The sequence below is a fragment of the Falco biarmicus genome, chromosome 12 (genome assembly GCF_023638135.1).
Source record: "Falco biarmicus isolate bFalBia1 chromosome 12, bFalBia1.pri, whole genome shotgun sequence".
Lineage (NCBI taxonomy): Eukaryota > Metazoa > Chordata > Aves > Falconiformes > Falconidae > Falco > Falco biarmicus.
The window spans coordinates 16,728,002-16,752,644 of NC_079299.1; the positions used below are offsets into that span (position 1 = coordinate 16,728,002).

At 40.6% G+C, this 24,643-nt stretch overlaps 1 protein-coding gene and 1 long non-coding RNA gene across 10 annotated transcripts in view; one reads left to right on the plus strand and one right to left on the minus strand.

Moving 5' to 3' along the window:
* The window catches only part of EPAS1 (endothelial PAS domain protein 1), a 116,093-nt gene extending 92,584 nt beyond the window's left edge, over positions 1 to 23,509 (plus strand). For all 9 annotated transcript variants that reach the window (XM_056357757.1, XM_056357758.1, XM_056357762.1 and 6 more), the window contains 10 exons: positions 8,826 to 8,932; positions 13,704 to 13,851; positions 14,616 to 14,824; positions 15,147 to 15,334; positions 16,208 to 16,318; positions 17,887 to 18,371; positions 19,495 to 19,618; positions 19,708 to 19,825; positions 20,331 to 20,504; positions 21,208 to 23,509. In XM_056357757.1, coding sequence (XP_056213732.1) covers positions 8,826 to 8,932; positions 13,704 to 13,851; positions 14,616 to 14,824; positions 15,147 to 15,334; positions 16,208 to 16,318; positions 17,887 to 18,371; positions 19,495 to 19,618; positions 19,708 to 19,825; positions 20,331 to 20,504; positions 21,208 to 21,359 — 1,816 coding nt within the window. In that variant the 3' untranslated portion in view covers positions 21,360 to 23,509. The remainder of the gene's footprint in view (positions 1 to 8,825; positions 8,933 to 13,703; positions 13,852 to 14,615; positions 14,825 to 15,146; positions 15,335 to 16,207; positions 16,319 to 17,886; positions 18,372 to 19,494; positions 19,619 to 19,707; positions 19,826 to 20,330; positions 20,505 to 21,207) is intronic.
* On the minus strand, positions 4 to 18,000 carry LOC130157811 (uncharacterized). The gene is made up of 3 exons (XR_008825049.1): positions 17,872 to 18,000; positions 2,520 to 3,152; positions 4 to 1,912 (listed from the first exon to the last, which is right to left on the minus strand). It is a non-coding gene; the product is annotated as an uncharacterized LOC130157811 (long non-coding RNA).
* Positions 23,510 to 24,643: the final 1,134 nt, after the last annotated feature.

Genomic DNA, 24,643 nt, shown 5'->3' on the forward strand with positions numbered 1-24,643 from the left:
AACTCCACTGATTTTTCCTTTTCATAGGTGTTTCTATCTTCTTGAATGAAACAAGCAGTCCCTCCAAATGTCCTCCTGCGTGGGACCTGGTAAGCAAGGACTAGAAGGAAGTACAGTCTGTTACCAAGGCTGCTGTTCAGTGGCTCACCTAATCCACATCAAATCTCAATTCAGGCAAAATGGTACTCCTGCTGTGTTTCCTCCTCCTGCCGTGTGAGGAATTAAAGTTCAGTGGCAGAAGATGAGGCCACTTAGAGCCATAAGCATTGTCTTCTTGGGTTTTAACAATCTGAATCGGAGTACGCAGGGTTTCTGCTCTCATTTTTTAGAAAATATCTCAAATGCCATGCCTTATGGACCTTAGTCAAGGACTGTTTTACAGTTGGTTTGCCCAGGATGGTATTATCAGTTAGTTGGGAATTACTTTATGCTCTAGATTAACTAAGAATTGCTAAGGCATCCAGAGCATCTGCAGCTCTGAAACGGGGTTCTAGGCTCTTGCTCAGTGAAAAGTAAACACCTTTGCTGGTTACCTATCTGCCACTTTTAGTGGTGAAATGAATGGGAGGGGAAGATACTGAGTCAGGCAAGGAGCTGTGTCCTCCAATCCCCACACTTCCCTCTTGAGTGGAAAAAGTGGAGATCCCCCTAGTCTCCACCTGTCTGATTTCCCCTGGGTCTCCATGGCATTTCATACCACCTGCCTCTTTTCCCTGTCTACATTTTGTGATAGCCATTTTCCCTGCTTGCAAGTAAGCCAGAGATCCCTTCCCATGAAGTGTCTTCCTGTTCCTCATCTCCCCAGAAAGCTCTGTCTGTACTACTGTGCATTTGGTGTTTGGTGTTGCGTTTTGGGTTGGTTTTTTTTTCATTTATGAGGTCACCCCTGAATTTAATATGAAGTTTTCTGTCTAATGAAACTGGTCTCCTGAAATTCAGAGGAGCTCGTAATTGCTGAGGGGCTGTCAGTGGTATATAGGTATGCTCACATTTTATGCAAAAAGTCACAGGATTGAGATGTTGGGTGGGTTTTTTTTCATCCTTCAGTGTTTTTTTTTTAAACTTGTATTATGCAAGATTATTATTTTAAACAATGTGATGAAGCAACCGTATAAACTAGCAGTGTTAGCAGCTGTGGATGAAAGTGAGATTACAAGTGTGAAACTTGTGACTGACCTTCTTCTGACCTCTCTGAGAATTTTGCAGCAAGTGTGCTGTAACTGGAAATGTCCTCTGATGTAACCACAGTAAAACAGACTTCTTTTTTTTTCCATGTTAAGACTTTCAGGATAAAAATATTAAGATACCAATAGGATTTTGCTGCTGAGGAGGGAAGCAACAATATGGTAGTGACTCATTATTAAAAGCAATGTGCCTTGGAATTAGTGGGGCCATTCAGTGGCCAGGTGGAGGAGAGTAACAGAGGATTTTGCTGTATTGCAGCATTCACGTGTCTCTGCCAGACTTAATGCATAAGAAATTATAAATGAGAATTAAAGGAACTGTTACTATCCCATTAAAGACACACATGCGTATTTTAAAAAGAATGACATATTATGCCCTGTCTTAAATAGTGGGAATTGATTTACAGGGAAACTTTTCACGTGGCAGTGAAATACAGCAGCTTCCTCTGGAGGATTTAACTTGTAGGGAATTTCATGGTTGTTTTGTTTTGGCATTTGGTTTTGGTGGTTTTTTGAACCAGGCAACAAAACGGCACATCTTTCACTAGATAGTTTTGGTTGGATACTCCATTCATGTTTTACTGAGACTATGATAAAGCTTTAAAAAGCCAGCCAGGCCAGAGAAGGAAGAGATGTCACAAACCTTTCAGGTTCTTCCCAGCAGATCCTCCTGGCTCTCACTTTCCACCCAGAGGGATGCTGATTTCACTCCAACAGGCGACACATCACTAGACACATAAAAATGCAAAACACTCGGCTGTTCTTATCAAATTTGGTGCTGCTAGACAAATTGCATTGAAGGAGCAGCTTGTGCCAAGAATGTAAATCCAGGCTGAGGAGCAGAGGAGGAAAAGCAGCATGTGCCAGTCAGATGCCTAAACCCTTTTCAATGTGCTCTGGCCTGTCTGCAGCGACACAGCAGGGCTGACACAGCTCATTTCTCTGTAAGAGACTGTGTCTTTCCAGTTCAGGGCTGATATCACTGAAAGCAGCGTGCCTCCTCTACCAGGCTTCTGCAGCAATCTGAGTATCCCCTTTGGAGTTCATCTGGTGGGGATAAGTCTTCTTCCAGGGAGCATAAAGTTTTTGGTTTTGAAGCATTTGGTTAAAGAAACTAGAATTTCTGAGGAAGTACCTTAATGAATGGCAGCCATCCTAGACCTTACTAATGGAAGCATCTACCTTCCGCATGAAGCTTAACTGGGTACAAAAGAGAGCTGTATGTGAAGCTGAAATTCAACCTTGCGGAAAATCAGGATCACATCTGTCATCTCCTTAGGAAAGCTCATGGTCTCCATCTATCCCAAAGTAACATGGAAAATATAGGCTGGGTACCTTTCAGCACTTTGTGACAAAAGCTAGTTGGCTGACATGAAGTGCCTAGATTCTTTTGGCTTTTCCTCAGGAAGGGTGCAGGACAGATGCGAAATGAAGCAGGCAAGACTGGCCATCCCTCATTTAAAATGTGTGAGACACTAGCCCGTATATTTTGCTTTCTAAAAATAATTTATATATGTGGACCTATGACTTGCCAGTGGTGAGGTGGAACACGTTTGTATTCTTGAAACAGCTTTTGCAAGGTAATCAGCCTGCAAAGAAACGTTTGTGAGATATATATAATAAAAATAGGTTGTTCTGTTCAATGCCTTCTTCAGCCGTGCCTGGAGAGTGATTTAAAAACGTTCCCTTGTTCCACTTATCTTGGCTAAGTGGTTTACAGGAAGGATTATTTTAGCTGTAATACGGAAATGCTGATCAGTGGTACAATTCAGTAATCCAAGTAAGGATTTAGTTCAGCTGCACAATGCTTTTGTGTTGGGGAAGATTGCCAGTGAGGGTGTTTTAGTCAGAAAAAAAAAGGCAAGTCTTTGTATGGAGGCATAGTGGTGGTATAGCTGATGCTTGGCATTACCTTCCTGTGCAGGGCCATGGGGGTGACGGGTAGATAGAAATAGTGGCAATAAGTTTCTGCGATGGAAAAATCCACAAAACGAAAGTGAAAGTTGTATCTGAATTTGACAGAAAACCCCAAAACTACTTCAGGCGCCCCAGCACATGCAGTCTCAGCCTTTATGTTCATGCCTACCAAAGGAAAAACCATATGCAGGGTTTTGGTGGGGAACAGGGTTTTGAAAGCAGGGAGGGTGATGTGGCATTGTAGGTGGTGCTGGCTTTTCACTTGCACCCCTGTGACCACCCTGGGGTGCTGGGGAGGGGAGAGGGAAGCGCTCTTTGCTCATAATTGCTGTGGGTAGCATGCATGAGGGAAGAGGATAGGGAAACAAATCTGTTCTGCACAGCGTGAGATGTGCAGGCAGCAGCTCCAGAGGCTGCATCACAAACCAGTTCCCTGGCGCTGGCACACTGAAAAGCATATGTTCTCCATTACTTTGAAGGCATGGCTTGCTTTGGGGTATTGTATGCTCCTGGTTACAGGAAACCCAATTAGTTATACTCTTTTCTGCTTTTTCTTGATTGGAACATTTTAATGGAAGAGCTGAAGAAGAAAAAGGAGCAATGGAGGATGTACGATGCTTCAGAACAGGACGGTGTTGGCTCCAGTTAGGTTTCTCCTGATAGAAGTGTACGTGTGAGATCCAGGCTGTGCCCAGCTGAGAGGAAACAGAGTTGTATTGTGCCTCTAGTTATGTCCCTGTGAAACAGAAATATGCAGGCACAGGACCTTAGAAGAGGATTTAAGTCATTTTACCATCTGACCTATATCTGGGGAGTATTTTCAAATTAGGTGAGAATGCAAATAAGCATTTGAAGGGACCTCCTGTCCCTCTGTTCCCTGTTCAGGGGGAAAATGCAGTATGGCAACAACAGTGAAGTGATGATAGCTGAAGCAAAGATCCACATTTGGTAAAACTGGCTTTTGGTATATCTCACATTTCAGAAAAAAGCATGACCAATTACTTTTGTTAATAACAAAACTTTGATTTAGATAGACCAATTGAGTTGGAGAGACAGGATCCTGGTCAAGTTTTTCATGTACCCATCTAGCTTTTTTGCCTAGCAGGGCAATTACACCTGACCAGGCCAGCCGTACCTCTGAGGAGTGGGCAGGGGTCCCAGGATTTTGCATTTTATTCTTTTCATGGCCCTGGGTTAGAGTAGAAGATGACATAATTATTTTTGAGAGGAAATGTGGGTTCTTGGCAGGATGGCCACACTGCCCTGTTGCCTGCTCCAGCAGCCTGGCAGTGCGTTACCCCAGGCATAATGGCTGTGTTGGGCTTCCCCCCCCGCTTCGTTCTGCTTAAAGTATAATTTTGTTTGTTTGTTCCCGTCAGGACCAATTTAACTTCAATAACTTGGTAACAGTTTGAATACAGAAAGACTTTGTTAAGAGATCCACACCCTCACACACGCAGTCCACACACAGCCCGATGAATACACACCCAGCTATTTTTCTGTGAGCAGTAAACATTACAGCCCTCCTTCACAAAGAGCCTGACTTCTCAGTCCTGATGGTTCTCATGATACAATTTTAACTCAAGAAATGGTATACAATAAAAAGCTTTGTGCTCCTATAAAGAGACAGAAAAGCCCAATTTTAAGAAAAACCAAAACACTCGAAATAGCTCATCTCGTAGGAGATGTAGCCTTTGAAGCAGTGAGCTTTGCTGCTTTGCCATGTCTCCAAGAGAGAAAGCAGAGTGAAGTTGTACAAATAGAGAAACAGGATTCAGATCACTTGTTTCTCCATTGTGTACCCTAAGCATAACACTTTGCCTTTACTCCACATCCCAAGAAATGGGTATATTAAGAGAAACTGCTCAAAAAGCAGTTAAGTAGTGGTAGTTGGGAGATCTGCTATTGCAGAGGACTACTGCCCGCTCTTGACTGCGTTCTCTGAGAACCTCAGCACATCATGGTGACAAGTTTAGCTCACAATACTGAAGTGTCAGTCTGGCAAAATTAAGAATCCCCAAAAGGTATTTTATGTTTTCAGAAATGAGTGCTTAATGGGAGAATAAACAGCCTGTCAGCTCACCTGTTGTCTTCAACAAAAATTGTTATTATCATTCTAATTAGTACCAATTTAGGTTTTACAAATGCAAAGGAAACACAAAGCCTACCATGGCAGGAATGCCATCCAAACCACCACACAGTTTGTTTTCCAATTTTGTCATTCCACAGCTTGCACAAAGGAATTTTCTGTCCGGTGTCTAAGCAGAAGTAGAAGTCCAGTGTTCTGGACTCAGTTGTGGGTTTTTTTGTAAATGACCCTTTGGTCCCATGGGGTATATGGATTTCTGTGACTCTTTTTAGTTATGTACTCCTCTTCCTCCTCATAGCTCCTTAGGATGCTTTTTCCTTGGCACTTAGTCCTCTGTGTATTCACTTGGCATTTTGCATTGCTAAAAGGCTCCTGTAGAAAGCAGGCAGAATTTGGAGGATGCACCTCACTGGCAAACCTCAAAGTGACCTCAAGTGAGGTCAGTGCGGGGACCTTTGCAGAAGCACTCGCTGCCTCCTGGCCCAGGTGCTGTTCAGGCTCTCGGCTGTGGCCAGTCTTCATCCACAAACGTCTCGGGACGGGTGTGATGGAGATGGGGAGAGCTGCCTGCCTCGGCCATGGTGCGTGATGCAGCATGGAACTGGCTGATCTGATTTCCAGCCCTGCACTGCCTGCAGCCCCTGAGATTTTTTTTAAGCTTTTCAGAGTCAGCAGCAGCAGAGGAGGAATAAAGGAGGGTGTAATCTGCTGATTCATGCACCCAAAACCAGTACTGCTAACAATTTTTAGAGAGAGGGTGTTTGTTATAAAATAGTGGTATTTAAAAATGTATCTAGGAAACACTTTCAGCCCATTTTTAGGCTTTTTTTAGGCTGGGAGAAAGAAACAGTCTATAATTACTTTTAAAAATAATTTTACTTCCAGGAGCGTTTAAAAAGAAATGTAATGAATCTGAACAGTGGTAACAGATTAACAAATCAGTTGACAGGGACTTAGAGGCTGTTTAAATTTTTTCTTTTTTTTTAAAGTAACTTTTAAAATAATTACTCTTGACTAGTATTTCACTGTTATCAGGCACAGGTCAGAATGTGGCGAATGTTATGGGGTTTGTGGGTGATTCTTTGATATCTTATTTTTATCTTGCTGTATACTTTTTTGGCTGGTTGAAGTAAAAAGATATCAACCCGCTTGCTGACTTTCAACCAAGATTACATTAAATCTGATTAAATTCAACATTGCCACAGCAGGACTGTACCACAAGTCATTCTGTGCTGTGGAATGACAAGAAGAGTAATTTTATAGTGAGGGCGCTCATTATGAAAGCGAGGAGCAGTTTGAAAGGGGAATTACAGGATTGGAATAGAAAATTTTGCACAGAGATTGCAGTGCCTGTACAATAAGTGTTACGAGTCCCTCAGCTTGCTGTAATGCATAGTTTTTGTTTGCTCTCTCAGTTCCACTGTTGGCACCCATGAAGGCTGTAATGTGGTTTTGGATTTGCATTGGTGCTGCTGGGTACATGATGCTTCTTTTTTTTCCATTATCTTTATTTCCTTTTCCTTCTCCCTGCTCAACCCCTACTTGGCTCACAGTCTGGATTAAGAACAAATCCTCAGCTTCCCAAATTTTAAAAGCCTTCCCCTTGTGATGAGCTCCAAAGTAACCGGGTTGGTTTTATGATACTATGCCATTACATAACGAGAGACCATACTTTCTGTTTTTAAAGACTGTATATTTACACTGGTCTTGGCAAAAGCGTCTGGCCACTTACACCAGTATGTCCCAGCTGACTGCATAAAGGCAAGCAGCAACTGTGTTTTGGGAGCCTTACTTGTATTAGGGCTCCTTCTGTGTTTGTTGTTTTCTCCTGATGGTTCAGCTCTGACGACCAACTCATTATGAGAACTACTGCTTTTATTAAAAAAGAAAAAGCAATTGTGGTTTCAGATAAAAGTTACAGATTTGACTGGGGTGCAATTTACAATCTCAGAAGCTTGTCAGTGATAAGAGTCAAAAAAGCAACTCTTTGAAACCTGATTCAAGAATTTTCCCTTTGCCAGTCTAACTGTAAGCATAGATAAAACTGTAAACATAAACAGAAGAGTACATCTTTGAGGGGAACCAAATAAGACCAATTACACTCTTTGGTTAACTAGACCATTATATGTCTGGGTTCATTCTATGGAAATTAGGACAGTGAGCAGTTTTCAGAGTGACAACACCAAGGTGTCCCAGGGGTATGAGCTGTACAGTTCTGTGGAGGTGAGGGAAAAGCTGACTCAATGCCTTGGCGCTCAAACCATACACAAAATAGCTCCATCTTATTTGTCTTCCTTGCTGGAGGGCTATCCAGGAGATGAATGCCATGCTCTTGCTCTGTTTGCTTTACAATATTTACATGTCTGTCTTGTAAAGACATGCTTGTGTCTGGAGGGCTGGGCCAAGGCTGTCCTTCCAGGGAGTGCACAAACCTGAGGATGTGTCTCTTAAAAGTAGCAATGTCACTAATCAGATGTGGTGGTGGCAAATAAAGCCTTACCAAGGGACTGACTTAGAGGGTATAAAACTTGGGCTCTACCATTAACGGCAGGGGCATGCTGTAAGATGTGACCATACCGTTCCTTTCAAGCCTCCTGGCTTCTCAAGATTTACGACAACTTAGCAGTTGGTTTGCAGTCATTTCTGCTGCTGCTCTCTGCTACGTTACTTAGGTTGTTACTGCAGTTCAAAAGCTAGGGAAAGGCATCCAAGAGTTGTTGACTTGGAAAACAGTGATTTTTCCTTATTTTCCTGGAAGGTATGATACCTTTGCTTTTGAATTATTTTTCTACTAAGCGTGTTTCCTGTAAAGTTGTGTGTGATAGTATTTCAAATTGAAATCAGGAAAAGAAAAAAATACCTTTTTGTCGATGCCCTCATTAGAGAAAATCATCTGCACAGTTTGATGACCTATTTTCATTTACTCAGGAACTTGTCAGAAATCCTGCCTTGCCTGAGTACTCAGAAAGGCTCTGAAAAAAGTCCAGTTTTTGAGATCATAGCTTTGTGTAAAATCCTACTTAGTTTGTGGATTAGTCACCCAAGTAACCTAATCCATATGCTAAAGTTCTCATATAATTGAGAAACACTGAGTAGAAGAGCTGATTTTTTTTCTTTTAACTGCCCTTAACTTCTCACCTTGCATTTTTGTTTCATTAAATGCAATACCCAAAGTACTGATTTAACCCTTTTATGTATTTTTTACATGTACACATACTTTTCAACTTGATGGTGCCAACCACGACGCCCCTCACATGCATTTGATTTTGCACGATGGGAGTTTCTGCCCGTAACGGACAGCCTGAGAACTTCATCAGCAATGCCTCTCCAGTTGAGGCTCCCTAGAAGAGACACTGTGCAATAGGCCTGGGAAAATTTGCAACACATGTAATGACATCCCTAGGCATTTTTATTGCAGTAGTAGTACAAGACAGCTTATTCTGAACATGGGAATATCTCAGAACGTGATCAGAAGTCCTCTACAGCTCCCAATGTGTTTGAAAGTTTAGAATTTCTCATACTGTGGTTTTAATTCTGTTAATCTAAGGACTAGAGCTGATGAGAGCTGCCCCGCACATGTCAGCATAAGGCTAAGGTGACCTGAATTTTAAATGTTTGTTTTCTTTTTAACCAAGAATAACAGAGTTGATTGGTTACCATCCAGAGGAGCTGCTGGGCCGTTCAGCGTATGAGTTTTACCATGCTTTGGACTCGGAGAGTATGACCAAGAGTCACCAGAACTGTAAGTCACATTCTTACGTCTCTTCGTAGTATGCATGTAAAGCACAGCTTGCGGGTACCTCAATAAGTAGTTGAAAACACAAATGCAGGTTGTATGCAGATATTCTCTGAGAAGAGTGTTTATGCTTTGCAAGAAAACTTACAGGTTACCATGCTTGTCTAGCTGAAACGTGCTGCTGATCTTTCCAGAGGGTCTGATTTTTGCCATAATTAATACTAAACTTGGATGGTAGAGAGGAGAATCGCCGTCTCTTTACGGGATAATACAAGGATCAGCAGAAAATCTGAAGAGCTGAGTTAGGCAGTACTAGCCTGGTGAGAAGTGCTTTTACTGGTGCTGTTACCCTTCTGGTGTGCTGTTGGGCTCAGCAGTATATTTTTGAAAGTCTGTCTTCTGCTACCAAATACCAGCTATCTTCCCCCACCCAAAGCAGGTGTGTGAGGAGACTTTTAAAGGGATGATATGCATTATACAAATAATATATACTGCCAGGAACAGCTTCTTGTTATTCTTATGCCTATGAACTGCCAGTTTTAGCTGTTTTTAATGTAAAGTACCTAAATTATTCCAGGAGCAGAGAACAGATACAAGATCTGCTCCCTCTCTTCAGCAGGCCACACAGTTACGCTTCCTTTCTGTCTCACATAAAATGTCTCACATTTTTTACAAAAACAAAGGGAGGCTTCTAGACCGGAGACCACAAGCTACAAAAACCAAAACAAAACAAAACAAAACCAGCCCACACCTTGTAGTTACCATGATCAAGGTCTCTGTCCTCAGGAAAAGCACATGACTTAGGTCATGTCTATAGGGAATTGCCCACCAAATAGACTTACAGAAAGTATTTCTGATTTTTGCAGAGAAAAGTAGCAGCAAAGAATAACTGTCTGACCTCAGGGGGAAAAGGGAATATGCATTAGTTCCAGTGGCAAGGATTCAGGACAGTTTTGAGTTGAAATGTTACTTGAAAGAATGTTTGGCAGTGATTAAAGTTGTGCACTGTAAAACAGTGTTGGTATGAATCATCCTGTTTCCAGAGCTGCTTAAAAGAAAAAAAAGAAATCAAACCATACTTAGAGAGAGTTGTCTGGGAATGTATTTGTTAAAATTGTTTCTTAGGTAATGTGCTCATGTTTTTAACAGTGAAAAGGAATTAGCGATATTCATAGATAGGATGTCCGTACCCTATGCTGGGCTATTAAGAGTCATCCTGAGAAATGAGGGGGTATGCGCACTGTTGCTTCTGAATCGTTGAGTTGCATTTCTAAGAATGGAACAACGCCAGGGACAGAATGAACTGAGAGATGGCAATCTCTTTGGTAACAGGGGAGAGAGAGAGAGCCCTTGTTGGTTATCCCTGTCTAGTTAGTTAAATGGAACCGCTGAGCCGGGACTTGTCCACGTAAAGATTTCTGGAGAGTTTCTAGTACCCATCTTGACCAGGCATTGATTGAGGTTGTTCTCGCTCTGGCAGTTAAATTCAACTCATGTAGTGCAGAGTGTATGTCTAGATGCCGTTGTGCCTACTGAAAAGAGATCTGTCCTACAAACGTCTGCTGTTGGGCATGAGGACCGATGGAGAAGCAGAAGGAAGTCAAGGAGAAGTCTGGAGGAGCGAGTTATACCAGCAGAAGTGCTCAAAGGCACTGTGCACTGCACAGGTTATAAATATTTAGGATCAAACTGTTCCATAGTGTTTATCATAGCACAGGATCAGCATGGGTGATTTTTACTGTTAAAAGCACAGGACCGAAGTCTGTGCTGTAAAAATGCTGTTGCCCACAACAGAAGCATGAGTTTACATCCCTAGCAAATTTTGTTTTTCTAAGCTAAATACTTCCCATGTCTTCTGGGACAGTCAGGCTTCTTACCAACCGAGAGAACAGGCACAAAGGCAAAGTGACAGCAAGCTGTGACTTGAGGGAACCCACATAAGCCCTCCGAACGGGAACATCCCTAGGTTTCATAATGTTACCTACTGCACAGGGTAACCTAGCAGGTATGTAACTTATACAGAGCTTACGAGTTCTTCCTGGCCATGGAAACAGCCACCACAAAATTCATGTTTAGCATGCTCATATTTATTAAACAAGATTTTTTATTAGACATATGCTATATATACAGTCATCAATTCTAACAGTGCCAAACATTTAGTGTTGTAAAGATACATGGGAATAGAGGAAGGAGACGCACATTTGAAAAGTAAGAGGGAGAGAAAACCTCAAATGAGTCTCTTGGATAGAAGCAGAACTCCTTCCCTTTCCTTCTTTCTAATTTAGTGATAAATCATGCTTATTACAGTTTTACTGTCCTGCAGGGTTGGTTGTTCTTTTTCTTCTTGAGGTGAAATAACAGCCTCACATTCAACCAAGCCACAATAGTGTTTTTGTTCTTGGCTTCAATATAGTTGCATATAGAGTATGAAAGTCTTAATTAGTCACCATCAGATGGAAGACTAGAGTGCATTTGGCATACCCAGTTTTTCACATTATGCAAGCAAGCTGAAAATCTCTGCCTTGTTACATAAATCTACACAAAAGATTGACTGTAGAGCTGTATTTTCCAATTCAGCAATTAATAAGCTATAATCACTTCCACTTAGAGTCTGGTCTTGTCGCCCTTAAAGCCAATGGGAATTTTGCTATTGACTTCAGTGGGGAGCTGAATGTCACCATCTGGGACCCGCCGCTTGCTAGTACGTAGCAGAAGTTTGACAAGCCTTCCAAGTGAATCATATTTCTCAAGTGTGTCTCAGCAATTAAGAAATTTTGTGTTGAGTTAAATTAATCCCTGCCCTCCCCCTTTCTCCACCCAAGCATAAGGCATATAGCTGGAGCCTATTTCATTGAGATGTTACTAGTTCTGTAAAGATACAGGTAACGTACACTTCACACACACACAAGAAAAGAAAAGAAAAAGTGAGTAGTTCACTCTGAAGGCAGAACCTTAAAGGTAGCATTGATAACAAAGTCAGCAGTTTATGAGCATATTAGTCATTTATGAGATTACCCCATGGAGGGATTCTGCTGTACTTTATTATATCAGAACATGACATGCTTTGAATAATAATAATAAAAAAGATTAAAGCAGTAAAAAGCTTCTTTGTAATGTAACAGGCGCCTACACTGTGACTCTTATTGATGAGCTGATGATTAGGAAGCAGTGTAATTATGTTTCACAAGCAGAGCAGAACAGTCCAGTCACTAAAACACTTTGAAATGAAAGCCTTTTGATTTTGTTCCACCAGAAGTATTTAATCAATAAAAGTAATGTTCTACTTTGTCTAAATAAATTAAATGAAGGATGATTAAATACTCCTAGGAAGAAAACAAATTTCAGAGATAGAAGGATAAACACAGCAACAATTATCTGCAAAACAGTTGTTAAATTTCACAGGCATGGCTTTGTACGTTTGTATGGTGGCAATGTAGGAGAGACTGACAATAAATAGCTTCTGTTAATGGCCATATACACAAGGAATATTTCTGTATAAAACCCGCTGAATCAAGTTTCCAGCCTTACTGAGTCAAAATGCATTATTTTTAGGGCATTAGTTTGATGGCATACTGTCTTCAGGCATCAAAGATGTTTAAAAGGAAAGATTGCCAGTGTGGTCAAAGGTTTAGCTGAGTCAGTTCCCAATTTTGCTACTCAATGTGACTACGTCTGCTTACAAATACAAACTCTTAATAGTATGAGTACTGTTTGCATATTCCAGCTCTAATTTTATTGCCATTGATCAACTATTTTTCCTCAGCTCACAACAGTGAATTACAACAGGCAGGACATCATAAAACTTTACATCTGAGAAGCCTAAAGCTCCACACTGAAAACTCGTTCTCTTCAAATACTACAAAATATTGGGATGGGGGATGTCACCCTTCGAACATTTAGATGAAGCTTTAAACCTGAGTTGTACTTTTGTCAGTTTATTGTTTAAAAAACACAGGACAGTTCAAAAAAGCATTTAGAGTTAAACATTATTTGATTTGTCACATGGGTCTTCGTTCCTTCTAGGCTGCTAATTTCAAGCTATTGCAGAGGAACAGCACAGACCAACCAGACAGAGATATGTACTAGTTCAGCCTTTTTTTCTCTAGGCAGAACAATACCATTTACATTCTTAACTTTGATACTTTTTAGAGAGTGATATTACTTCTTCAGCCTCTTAAAACCAATGCTGTGCTAATGACACCTTCACTTTACTTGTGGTATTGATAGTTCCAGCTCCTAATTCTAAGGTATAAAAAGAGATAGGTATAGATTTAAATTATGAGGTGGTGGGTTTTTTTGTGAGTATAGTTTTTAAATCATCTGATTCTTGAGCTTATCGGTCACCTAAATAAGGAAACTATTAAATAGTTTCCTAAATAAATTCACTTTCCCACAAGTCAGCCTTAGAGCCCAAAGGGAGGTACTTTTAGGACAGGGACTCTCAAGAAATGTGCCGTCAGCAGGCATTATTTTGGGGGCAGCATGGATCTTATTCGAAAAATTAGAAAACTCCCACACTCTTACCTGAATGCTCAGACCATCTCAAGAACTCAAATGCCAGAACTCAGATTTCCAGTCTTGAGTAGAAGCCTCAAATGAACATCCCCTTTTATATTTAAAATGGCTGAATTTTCCCAAAGATAAGCATCCTTGCTAACGACTGCCTTAGTGCAGTTTTGCATAATGAAAACTCAGAAGCGGTTTATTTAAGACAAGTGTTACATATTGTGCGTTCCTGTCCTGCCGCATTATTTATATCTCTGACCCCTTTTCTCAGTGTGTACAAAAGGTCAAGTAGTGACGGGCCAGTACCGTATGCTTGCCAAGCACGGTGGCTATGTGTGGCTGGAGACTCAAGGAACAGTGATTTACAATACGCGCAACCTACAGCCTCAGTGTATCGTCTGTGTCAACTATGTGCTGAGGTAAGTTGTGTGGGGCAGAAAAGCCACATGTGGATTCATGTGCTGGAAGAAACGCAATAATCAGAGGAACTTTTGAAGGGTCTATTTATTCAGTGTTGTTATTCTGAAATCAGTTTAGTCATGTTTGTTCAGTCTTGTTTACTGATGTTAGACATCGATGAAAAATGTGGCATGCCTGTTCCCATACACGCTGTTGAAATACACCACAGCCTTCCCCTTCTGCAGAGTGGCTGCTGTGCTGATACAACAAACTATAAAGCCTGCACCGAAGATTTTATTGTGTAACACAACTGCCAATGTGTTTTGTTTCTCTAATGCAATGACAGAGAGGTAAAATTAAGTAGTAACTATCTTATGTTGCTAGGAAAGGCTGTTTACCACCTCAAAAATCAGGACCAATCAGGAGTTTTGCCTCTGTTTGGCACAACTCAAGTATTTTTGGTCCTAGATGGGGCCAAAATAGGAAATACTTATTTGAGTGATAGTCAGGGTCATTATAGCCTCGACTACAACCCTCTTAAAAAGCAGAGCAACAAAGCCCTGAGTATTCCCACAGAAGTCCTGACCACAGTCTCTGCGTCATCTGGCATGGTGGTGCTGAGCAACGCTGGAACCGTGCCTCGCCTGTCGACAGCCTGGCGTGCAACTGAGAGAGGCTGAAATGCTTGTATGGGCCCCAGCTTTTAGAGAGATTTTACTGCCTACATTAGCCACATCTTTTTTGTTTTAGAGTGCAAAATGCCTAAAACCTATTTTCTTGTTAGTGAAATTGAGAAGAATGATGTTGTGTTCTCCATGGACCAAACGGAATCGCTCTTCAAGCCTCACCTGCTGACGATGAGCACCGCCTATGAGAGTGGCATCCCCGGGATGGAGAAGAGTGACTTCTTGTTTACCAAGTTAAAGGAGGAACCAGAGGAACTTGCTCAGCTGGCACCAACACCTGGCGATGCCATTATTTCCCTGGATTTTGGTTAGTTTGTATAAATAATTCTTGTGCAACAAAGAGCTGTGTGTGAGCCTACATTTAGAAATTTAATAGACAAGGTCTGTTTGCTGTGTGTACAAATTGGGAGTAATGGCTGTAAGAGCCCACGTGCTCACACCAGTGGAAAATTTCTGTGAATGAGAGCAGAATCAGGCTTTCTTGCTGACTAAACAACATGCATTAAGTCTATGCCAACTTATTGTCATGGCAACTGGGAGCGGTGTTTACTTTTAATGAATAGCTGCAATTATATCATAACACAGCACAAGCTAAAAGTGTTCATTAATATTGTTAAAACCCCATCCAGGGACACAGAAGTTTGAGGAAGCCCCTGCCTTCACCAGTGCTGTTTTGACACCAAACAAATCATGGCCAGTGGAAGCGAAAAGCCACGCTGCTCAAGGTGAAACACTGACGATACCATCCTTTACAATGCTGCAGATTGCACCTGGAAGCAGTACACCAAGTGCAAGCAGCAACAGTAGCTGTTCCACGGTAAGAGCTTTAAAAAAAATATGCATGTTATGTTTTGTATGTGAGTCCCATCGACATATGTAGATGACTTTTTCATGTTAGCAGTCCTATCTTGTTGCTTATTAACAAGGCCCAGTGTATCTATATCCCTCCTGTACTGCGTATATCTTAAGTATCAATAGTAAGATGGGAACTATATCCTGCCTTTACATTGCAATCCTCATTTTCTCCCGGCTGTCCCTCAGTAATTACTATAACCTATAAAAGAATTGGTAGAAGAATGTGCTACCATCTTTCCTTCCTGGAGTTAGCCTTAAATATAAGGCCAATGTAGACAGTCTGGCTGCTAGCAATGTTGCACCAGACCCATCCTCCTTCCGTTTGTTAACTAGAAGCTATATAGTCTTTAGAAAGCTTACCCAGCTCGGGCTTTGAGAGCAGCTCTGCGGAGTTCCCCACTGAAAGAATGAATGTGCTTTTTTAGGGCATTGCCCCCAAGAGCAGGAGCCACTCTCAGCCAGCCTTTACTAGAGGGTGTCCAATATCTTAAGAAAGGCATTGAGGGTATTGTTGAGCATCTCCCTTCTTTTTATATTTATATAATTTAATAGTGTACATTTCATGTTCCTTGTCTGACTTGCCAAAAAACACTTAAACAACAACTGGGTTCCTCTATAGGGTGCCTATGTTTTGTAGTGACAAGTAATCTCATGTTGGAGAAAAGCATATGATAGAAGTGGACACTTTGGGGTTCTGAGGACACTATACATAGAGTCTGGCCACTTGCTTTTCATAGAAAAGATACGTTACTGAACAGTACGTTATAAATAGCATGATGCTAAGCCAATACTGTGGTTGTCTTGCCACTTATGGCAAATTCTTATTTCTGTGCAGCCAAGCAGCCCAGGAGATTATTACAATTCTGTGGATGAAGATTTTAAGGTTGAAGTGATTGAAAAACTTTTTGCTATGGACACAGAATCAAAAAGTCAGTGCACCTCCCAGGTAAGGAACTAATCTCTCTTCCAAAAGCCAGAAAACCAGTCCCCTGCTACTAGGTAGTACAGATGCATGTCATAAGTGCAGATATCATGATCTAATATGCAAACTGCATTTGTACATATACACCGAAGTTTTGATGCACAACATTGTTAAAAGCTGGTGTGTAAATTGCTATCCCTAACTCTGAAGCGAGTACTTTACGGTGTCACTGTGGCAGCACTACTAAGAAGAAAGAAGCAGCAGAAACCTTTCAGAATTCAGCGGCTTCTGTAGACTAGATAGGAATATAAGCAGCACCAATTTTTCTTTTTTAATCTGGCCTAATGACTAGCCAGTAAACATCCTTTCTAGAACAAAATACAAAAAAGCCAAATGAAAAAGGAGTGCCCCTCATAGCACATACCTCCTTTACAAAATGAAAACTGTAATTTTTTATATATTCTTCTTGGTTTACTTATTGGAGGAGTTCAGAGATGTGACGATTACTTGCACATAAACTAACATATAGTCTCCATCTCCTGCATTCTATTCAGGGTGTAAGTGTAGAAATTCCCTCTATAAATAAATAAATCCACTATCATAACATTATGTCAAGTGAGCTAATGAATAAAAGGCGTAGGCCTGATTCAGCCCACCTAACTTTAGATACTTAATTGAAATGCCTTTACTAAAGGCTTATGCTCTTTTATAGTTAAGAGAAAGGAACAGGCATTGCTGGCTGGCAGCTCAGACCATACACTCATCTCCTCCTATTAATCCTGTGGAGAGTTTGGGGTGACTGGGGCCCAAATGAGGTGCTTCAGTCTGCCAGTGCAATTTGCAGGCTTAGGTAGGCTGTAGTCCATGTCCTGAAGAAATTTTATGTAAGTCTGGACATAGTAACATTAAGGAAAGTGATAGAAAGAGTGGACAGATAGGAGGAAATTGTGGATCAGGATCAAACTCAATGCTAAGACTTGACATGTGCAAACTTCAGTTTTGTCTGATTCAGTATCCACTTGCTCAGGTGTGTCCCACCACATCAGCAGCTTTGGTGGGAAAAAGGAGTGTTAGAAAAGTGCCCCTGTCATGAGGTGATGGGTGGGCCAACATTGATTTCTCTCTCTGTTCAGCTTTGGTCAAATGCCAAGACAAATTAATTAAAGATTTAAGTGCAAGTGTCCTTCCAACTATGTTTTTTAAAACTTTTGCATGTTTATATACTTTTTTTTTCCATGTAGCTGGATTATGAGGAAGATATGTTTTCTATTTTAGCATGAAAAAGCCTGAGGTTGAACTACATGCCACATGTTATAGAGTCTTGGCAGACAAGTTATTCAAAGTGTAATGAAACACAAGATCTGCTTCAGATCACACTGTTACGGGTTACATGCAAGCTGCTTTAGCAAATACTGCTTATCTGGGAGGGTTTTTTTCTTCAGTTTCTTGTCTTACTTTGCTGATGGTGATATGATGAACATGTATGCTAGTTATAGAAATAAGACATCTTTAAATAAGAGCTGGCCAGTTTCATGTAGGTAAATTTATTATTAACTTTTAGTTTCTTATGAACTTACTTTATTCCTGCGCAGACTGACTTCAATGAACTGGACCTTGAAACCTTGGCTCCTTACATTCCTATGGATGGAGAAGATTTTCAGCTCAGTCCAATCTGCCAAGAAGAATGTCCTCTCTCTGAAAGTGCACAAAATACCCAGCAGAGTCTAAGTAGCATGAGTACCATCTTCCAGCCCCTTCCTTCTGCTTCACAGAATCACTTTCTCCCAGAGAAATATTGCCCACAGCTATCAAATAAAAAAATGAATCCTGGTCATGGGTCCCTGTCATCAGTGTTCTTCAACGATGTGAGTAGGTCATCACTGCCACCATACCATGACCAAGCCAGCACTCCCCTGTCTTCGATGGGAGGAAGACCAAACACCCAGTGGCCACCTGATCCCCTGTTAGAGTATGTTCCTGCTAAATGGAGACTTGTGGATAAATACTCAGGATCCCTATCAAGTTCCTCCTCAGGGCCACCAGTGCATTCTCCGAGCATGCCCACATATAAAAAAAGGTAAGACCTTTTGTGGTATAACTAACTATGTATTTTACTAAGGAAAGGCTTTGGGCAATGAGGAGGGTCATATTCTTGAAAAAAATCTTTTTCTCAATTCAGCTGGAATAAGTTGTTTTGATGGGCATCAGACTGCACCTCTGGTGAAATTAGCGTAGTGCTCTCCCAGTGGCCGTCAGTCTGGTGGAAGCAGAAGTGGGCTGATTTTTCATTGCCTGTAAGGATGCAAGAATGGATTTCTTGCTGGTCAGGTAAAAAATACCCCAGTAATTTTGCAAGGCCCGCTTGACTTTATGCTGTTTAAGGAAAGTACTGAAAAGGCTTACTGGTCCAGCAGTAAGCTGGGAGCCATGCATGCTTTCTTACCTTGCATATATTTTTTGCACAACAGAAAACAGGGGAGAGCAAGGGATGACAGTACACTTATTGTTGGCATATGTAAATACTACAACTAAGATGTAAAATTAGAGGCTCTTTTTCTACAGCCTTTCCTCACCTTGTTCACTTTCTTACACACGTGAACAGTATGCGATGAGATGTAGATCAGAGGATACAGTCCTGTAAGTTTTCTGTCACAGCCAGAAGTGTCTCTGTGGGTCTTGGGTGTTGGTCACACTGAAACATTCAGGAAATCCATAGAACTGCAACGGTCATTTCAAAACGTGGAGCTGTGCGGTTTGCCTGCAGTTTGCTTTCTGGGATTTCTTGTTGGTAGAAATACCACTGTCTGAATATGAACCTGGAAACAGAGGGTTTGTCCCCAGCCAGCAACCTGTGTGTTCAGATTTATTATGCAAAACCAGGGGACAGGCGTGGCACTCAAAATCCTGTCCTTAAAAATCACATGATCTCTTTTCCACGGCATTTTTATGTCTGCCTGGAGAGCCCTAGAGGCTGTTTATGCTAGACTTTCATTAGTCTTTGATCCCAAAAGTCAAAAGTTTCCAAAGCTTGTGGGATGACTAACAAAAGGAAAGAAAAACATTTGAGGTTTGAGGTCTGTCCACTGGCATGTGTCAAAGACACCTTAAATGTCTTTAAATGAAAGAAGAATCTGTATAAATGAACAAGATGGTTTAGATCTGCCTCGTTGCTCACTTACCCAGAGATCTTTTCTCCACAGGCCCCTGGATGCTTTTGGGCAACGAGGCATAGATGTAAACCCAGCAAGAATTGCTCTGTCTAACAGTTTGAAACTGAAGCGACAACTGGATTATGAAGAACAAGCACTGCAACAGCTGAGTGGGGTAATCATAAGAAATGCATCACCTTCAGAACTTTGGACTCACCATCATCATCAGTGTAATTATGTGTTTTGCTTTTCTTCACGTTGTAGGGAGATCCATCTGTCATTAACCCCTCTCACCTAATGTGGAAAAGAATGAAATTTCTCAAAGGGGAAAACTGTTCCTTGGTTACAGAAAAGAAGTCTCTCAGCACAAGTGTTCTTACTGGTAAGACAAAAGAAAATGGTTTTGCAATGTTATGTATCAAAACAATTTTGAGAGACAGGTTGAACAGAAACAAAAGCTCTTTCAAAATGAAATGCAAGCTCTGTAAATATTACACTAAGCTAAAATTAAAGATCAGGTTGTATCACTAAGAGCTGAACAATTTAAGGTACATTTGATAAATACCAGGTAGACGGTTTCATGTGTGTTCACACCCTTGCTTTGGAGGTAACAGAGATGGGTTTACCTCGTGCTGACCCAAGGTATGGCCATCTCAGAGCTAGGACTGATGCTTTCTACAACATTGTGTTGCCTTACACAAGCATATCTGGGGTGCAGTACCACTTCTAGAGCTAGTGCTGCTTCTGGACTTCATTTGTCACAAGATGTAGGTGTGCCTGCTCCATGTGACCATCACGCCGAGGATCCCTTTGCGTTGAATTAGTATTATCTACTATAATTATTACACTGTCTTGTCTTAATTTTTTTTTTCTTCTGTGTAAATCAGATGAATTTGTCTGTAACTCGAGAGGTCTGAGCCAACCAATGAATCAACTGCAGCAGCAGCAGCCACCCACCTGTGGCAGTCCTGGTGAGAATGTGAAAGCAGGAGCATTTCCCCTTCCATTCTACAGTTCCCACTGTCAGGACTATAGTGTCCAGCCAGTTCATAAAGCATCAGGTAAGAGCTGTCAAATACAGAAACTGGAAAATGTTGGTATTTAGTCCCAATACTGACTCCATGAAAGAAAAACATTTAAAAAAAATATAGAGGATGATGATAAACTAAGAGCCAACTAGGTATTGCTCCATCGCATGAAAAATTAGTTGTTTAGTGTGAAACATTGATTTTTACACTTTTCATACATGCTGGAAAAAATCCCTTTGCCCTTCATCTCAATTAACACTTTTACCTTGGAGGTCCAGTCATCCTCCATCCATACTCCTGTCTTGCAATGGAGTTGATTAAATTGTACTAAAAACTTCTCTTGCAGCATTGATATGGGAGGTTTGTAGGTTGGTTTTAACATGTGCCCTCTTAAAAGTTAAAATAAGTAATTAAATGGGACATACAAATGTCCTTTCTAATATATAAGGGGAGTGGGTGCCGATTTAGAAACTCTGTTGTTTACTGCAGCTTTCCTCATCTGCATCAATATTGTTTTTCTCAGACGAATCTAAATTGGGGTAGAGGTGGAAAACTGCACGTGTCTGTGTGACACGCTTCCAACAGTTCAAGGCAGAGTGATGCATAGGTTTGCTCTGAAACCTGTAACTGTTGGTGGTTTGAGGCATATAAATGAAATTATAACTGGTATAAACAGAAGAGGGAGGAAAGAACTTCTCTCTCTGGTCTCACGACTTACTTCAGTGATCTCTTCCAGGTATGACCAGTCGCCTGCTGGGGCCCTCTTTTGAACCCTACTTGTTGCCCGAGTTGACAAGATATGACTGTGAGGTGAACGTCCCCGTTTTGGGCAGGTCTACGCTTCTGCAAGGCAGCGAACTGCTCAGAGCACTGGACCAGGCAACCTGAGCGACCCTGCGATATTCCATGGCCTATACTGTTCAAAACAGCTTCAGTTTTTAAATATATTTTTGCAAGTAGACAATTTCTAATACCAATACACTTTTACAGGATTTTACTTAGATATTGAACCTGTCCACGTTACCAAATAGTGGCCTTTTGAAGTTACTCACTTTATTATTCATACTAAAGAAATACATCTACTGTATTTTCTCTATTGCAATTAAAGTGTTGTTTAGAGAGTTTGATTACCCTCCCCTTATCTCATTACCTGTAATTTATATGCTGACATTTTCTTCAAATTTCATGCTAATAAAAAGCTGTGGTATAAATGCCTCATCATGTGATACTTTGGCTGCAGTACTGCAAAGATTTATTTTTATTGCCAAAGATGAACGAAACAAATTTGATCTCCGACCACAGTTTTTTGTTGATCTGCCAAATTGAAATCCTTTGAGTCTTTCTGTTTTCCAGCATTTATCATATTGTAACTTACATAACTTGCGGAAAACCATACTAAAAGAAAAATCCCGGCTTTCCACCCCCCTCCCCTTCCCATCATTTTTATACACTTGGTTGAAAGAAATGTGAATGGTGAACTGCAATGCTTGTGGGTATCTGTGAAAGTTGCACGTTGTAAGCTTTTTTTCCTCAGACGCAAACCACATTCTCAGCTGCCTTAACCTGGCTTAGCTCTACAGCCAGGGGAGTCCTACAGATTTACCCCAGTGGAGGACTTAGACCTGTGCTTTCAATTTGTGCAGAGGTTTCTTGGTTTGTTGCTTCCTTTTTTTCTTTTTCCCCACTAAAAATTTTTTAAATGTTTTTAATTTGTCTCTGGGTCAGTTGTTAATCATCTCTTGGTACTTTTGCTGTATCTAGGACACAACAACTTTAAGAGCTGTTTCTGCTAGAGAGAATAGTATTTGTTAGGATGTTGCTGATATTTCAGGAATCTGACCAGCGGCCAGTACTAACACCTCTGATTAATGTTACCCTTTTTTCATTTTATATGCTAGATACCAATATAACTGCAATATTGAATCGTTAAAACTAAAAGTTAAAGTAGTATTTCCCAGCATATTAGGCTAACTCAGTTATAAGTAGACAAAAAGAATTAAGGATTTTGTAGTGAGATGAATAGCTGGCAGGCAGGTCTCTCTTGTTTTTACTTGCCTTACATTAATCAGCAGCTAAAATGTCATTAAAAGGCAACCAGACATTTTCAGAGCTCCTTTCCAACTATCATTTGTTGTCATGCACGTATTTTAAAAAATAAGGCTTTGAATGCTTTCAAAGGCAAAGGGATTCAAAGGTTTAAATTTAAACATATTTAAAGAGCAAAAATATTAAAATAATAAACGGCAGGTGAGCAGTTCTGACTTTAAAATACATACAGACCTAGATATACGTTGGGCTATATCATCTTGTTTCCTCCACTGGTATAAATCACCATAGGTTCACTAAAGAAAACAGAACAGTGGCAATGCAAAAAAAGGCAAGAAATCTGGCCCAGAAACTTAGAACAAAGATAGGTTCTTTTGAGACTTCTGATTCTGCTGAAGCTGGGTTTATAAAATTGCTTTGTATCATGCACTGACACTTGCAGAGAGGGAGCCTTGGTTTCACAGAGCACTTCAGAGTTCGCTGTGTTGAGTCTTAACCACACATACTTAGAAAAGCTGAAGATCTTTTGTTATTGGCACACAGTGTAAAAAAAAAAAAAAAAAAATAGCCCCTTGTAGGGGCCTATTGTAGGCAATCTTACAAGAGTTTATTACCAAAAATAATCTACTCCTAAAGTGAAGTTATTACCGTGTGGAAAAATTATATTGTAAGCATCAAAATCTGATGAAAATTGGCAAGTAAATTTGCAGTGGCAAGGAATTAAAGGCTTCAAGGATTAAAGACACTTGAATACTGCTCTTCTGTTTCTTATTTGTGTAGTTTCAGCATTAAAAATGTTATAGCCTAACAGTTTACTAAAACACTCTGAAAAAATATTCCATGCCTTAATATTAATCATACTTTTTATCATAATTATTTCACAATCTATATTGCTGAATTCTTATTGACTATATTATAACGTATGGGAACTTTAACTTGATAAGGAAATGTATTTTGACACTGATACCTTATTAAAGTATACTGATCCTAAATTCTTTGTGACTCGTTTGCTATGAATTTGTTATTTGTTGTATCATTGTAAAACAAAAGTATTTATTAAATTATTTATAGAAAATAAAGGTTTGCATTGATCTTTGAAGAATGAAAGAACAAACAAAAGTTACCCGTATTTGAGAGCTGGGAAGAGGTCTGCACCACCAACCTTTTTGTGGAGTTTACCCAGCTTTCCTCCCACAGAGAATCAATGCCGTGCAGAGTGCCTTTCTGAAACAAGGCCCTTGGTTCAGACTGGTGCTTTCATTTCAAAAGTGTATTTCTGTCTGAGGAGCTAAGGCTGCATCTTGTAATGCTACCCTTAAAAAGAACAATTAATAAACAAAATTACATTTTAGAGGCCAAATTGGCACAGTTCCCCACTTCAGTTTTTATGGGAGTAACATTAGCCATCATATTCTGCCAGTCATAAATAACGAGTTTTCCCCCATCCAAGCTCCTGCTTTACCCACCCAGTACTTTATCCCAATGCTGGTTTTCATCATGAAAATCCTTTCCCTATAGAAATGGCCAGTTTTGCCTGTATTACACCGATCACGCGGTAGGAGGGCAGACACATGAAGAAATTCATCTCCAACCATACACTTAAAATGCATGCTGGACTGCATGGAAGCTGTTGGTGCTTGACCCTTCTGGTAAATGCCCATACAGACACCGAGAGCTTCTCAAACAACAGAGAATCTTCTGAATAACCTGCAGAAGTGGACTGTCATCGCCTCCTTTGCTAGATGGGATGCTCAGCAGACATAGAAAGTAACTCCTTGCTTCTACAACTGTTGTAATCAACAGCAATCGCACAACACACAGCAGTGAGGAGTGAAAGGTGCTGTGCCTTACGCTCCCTTTTAAAGCATCCCATTGATCTTCAGGGCACTTTGACAAAGACTAAGCATTCCAGGTTCTAACCCAATCGATGGTTAAAAAAAAAAAAAAAAAGGCTAATCTCATGAGTAGAAATTAACCTGTTCTGATCAATTTCTGTCTTTTAAAAGTTGTAACTGCTAACTGCTAATATAAAATAGTGCTGCCAGGCATTATTTTTTGGGGGTGTCCAAACATAGCTTATTGCTAGCACTCGCATTCTGAAGTGCTTTCAGCATTCACGACTCCCA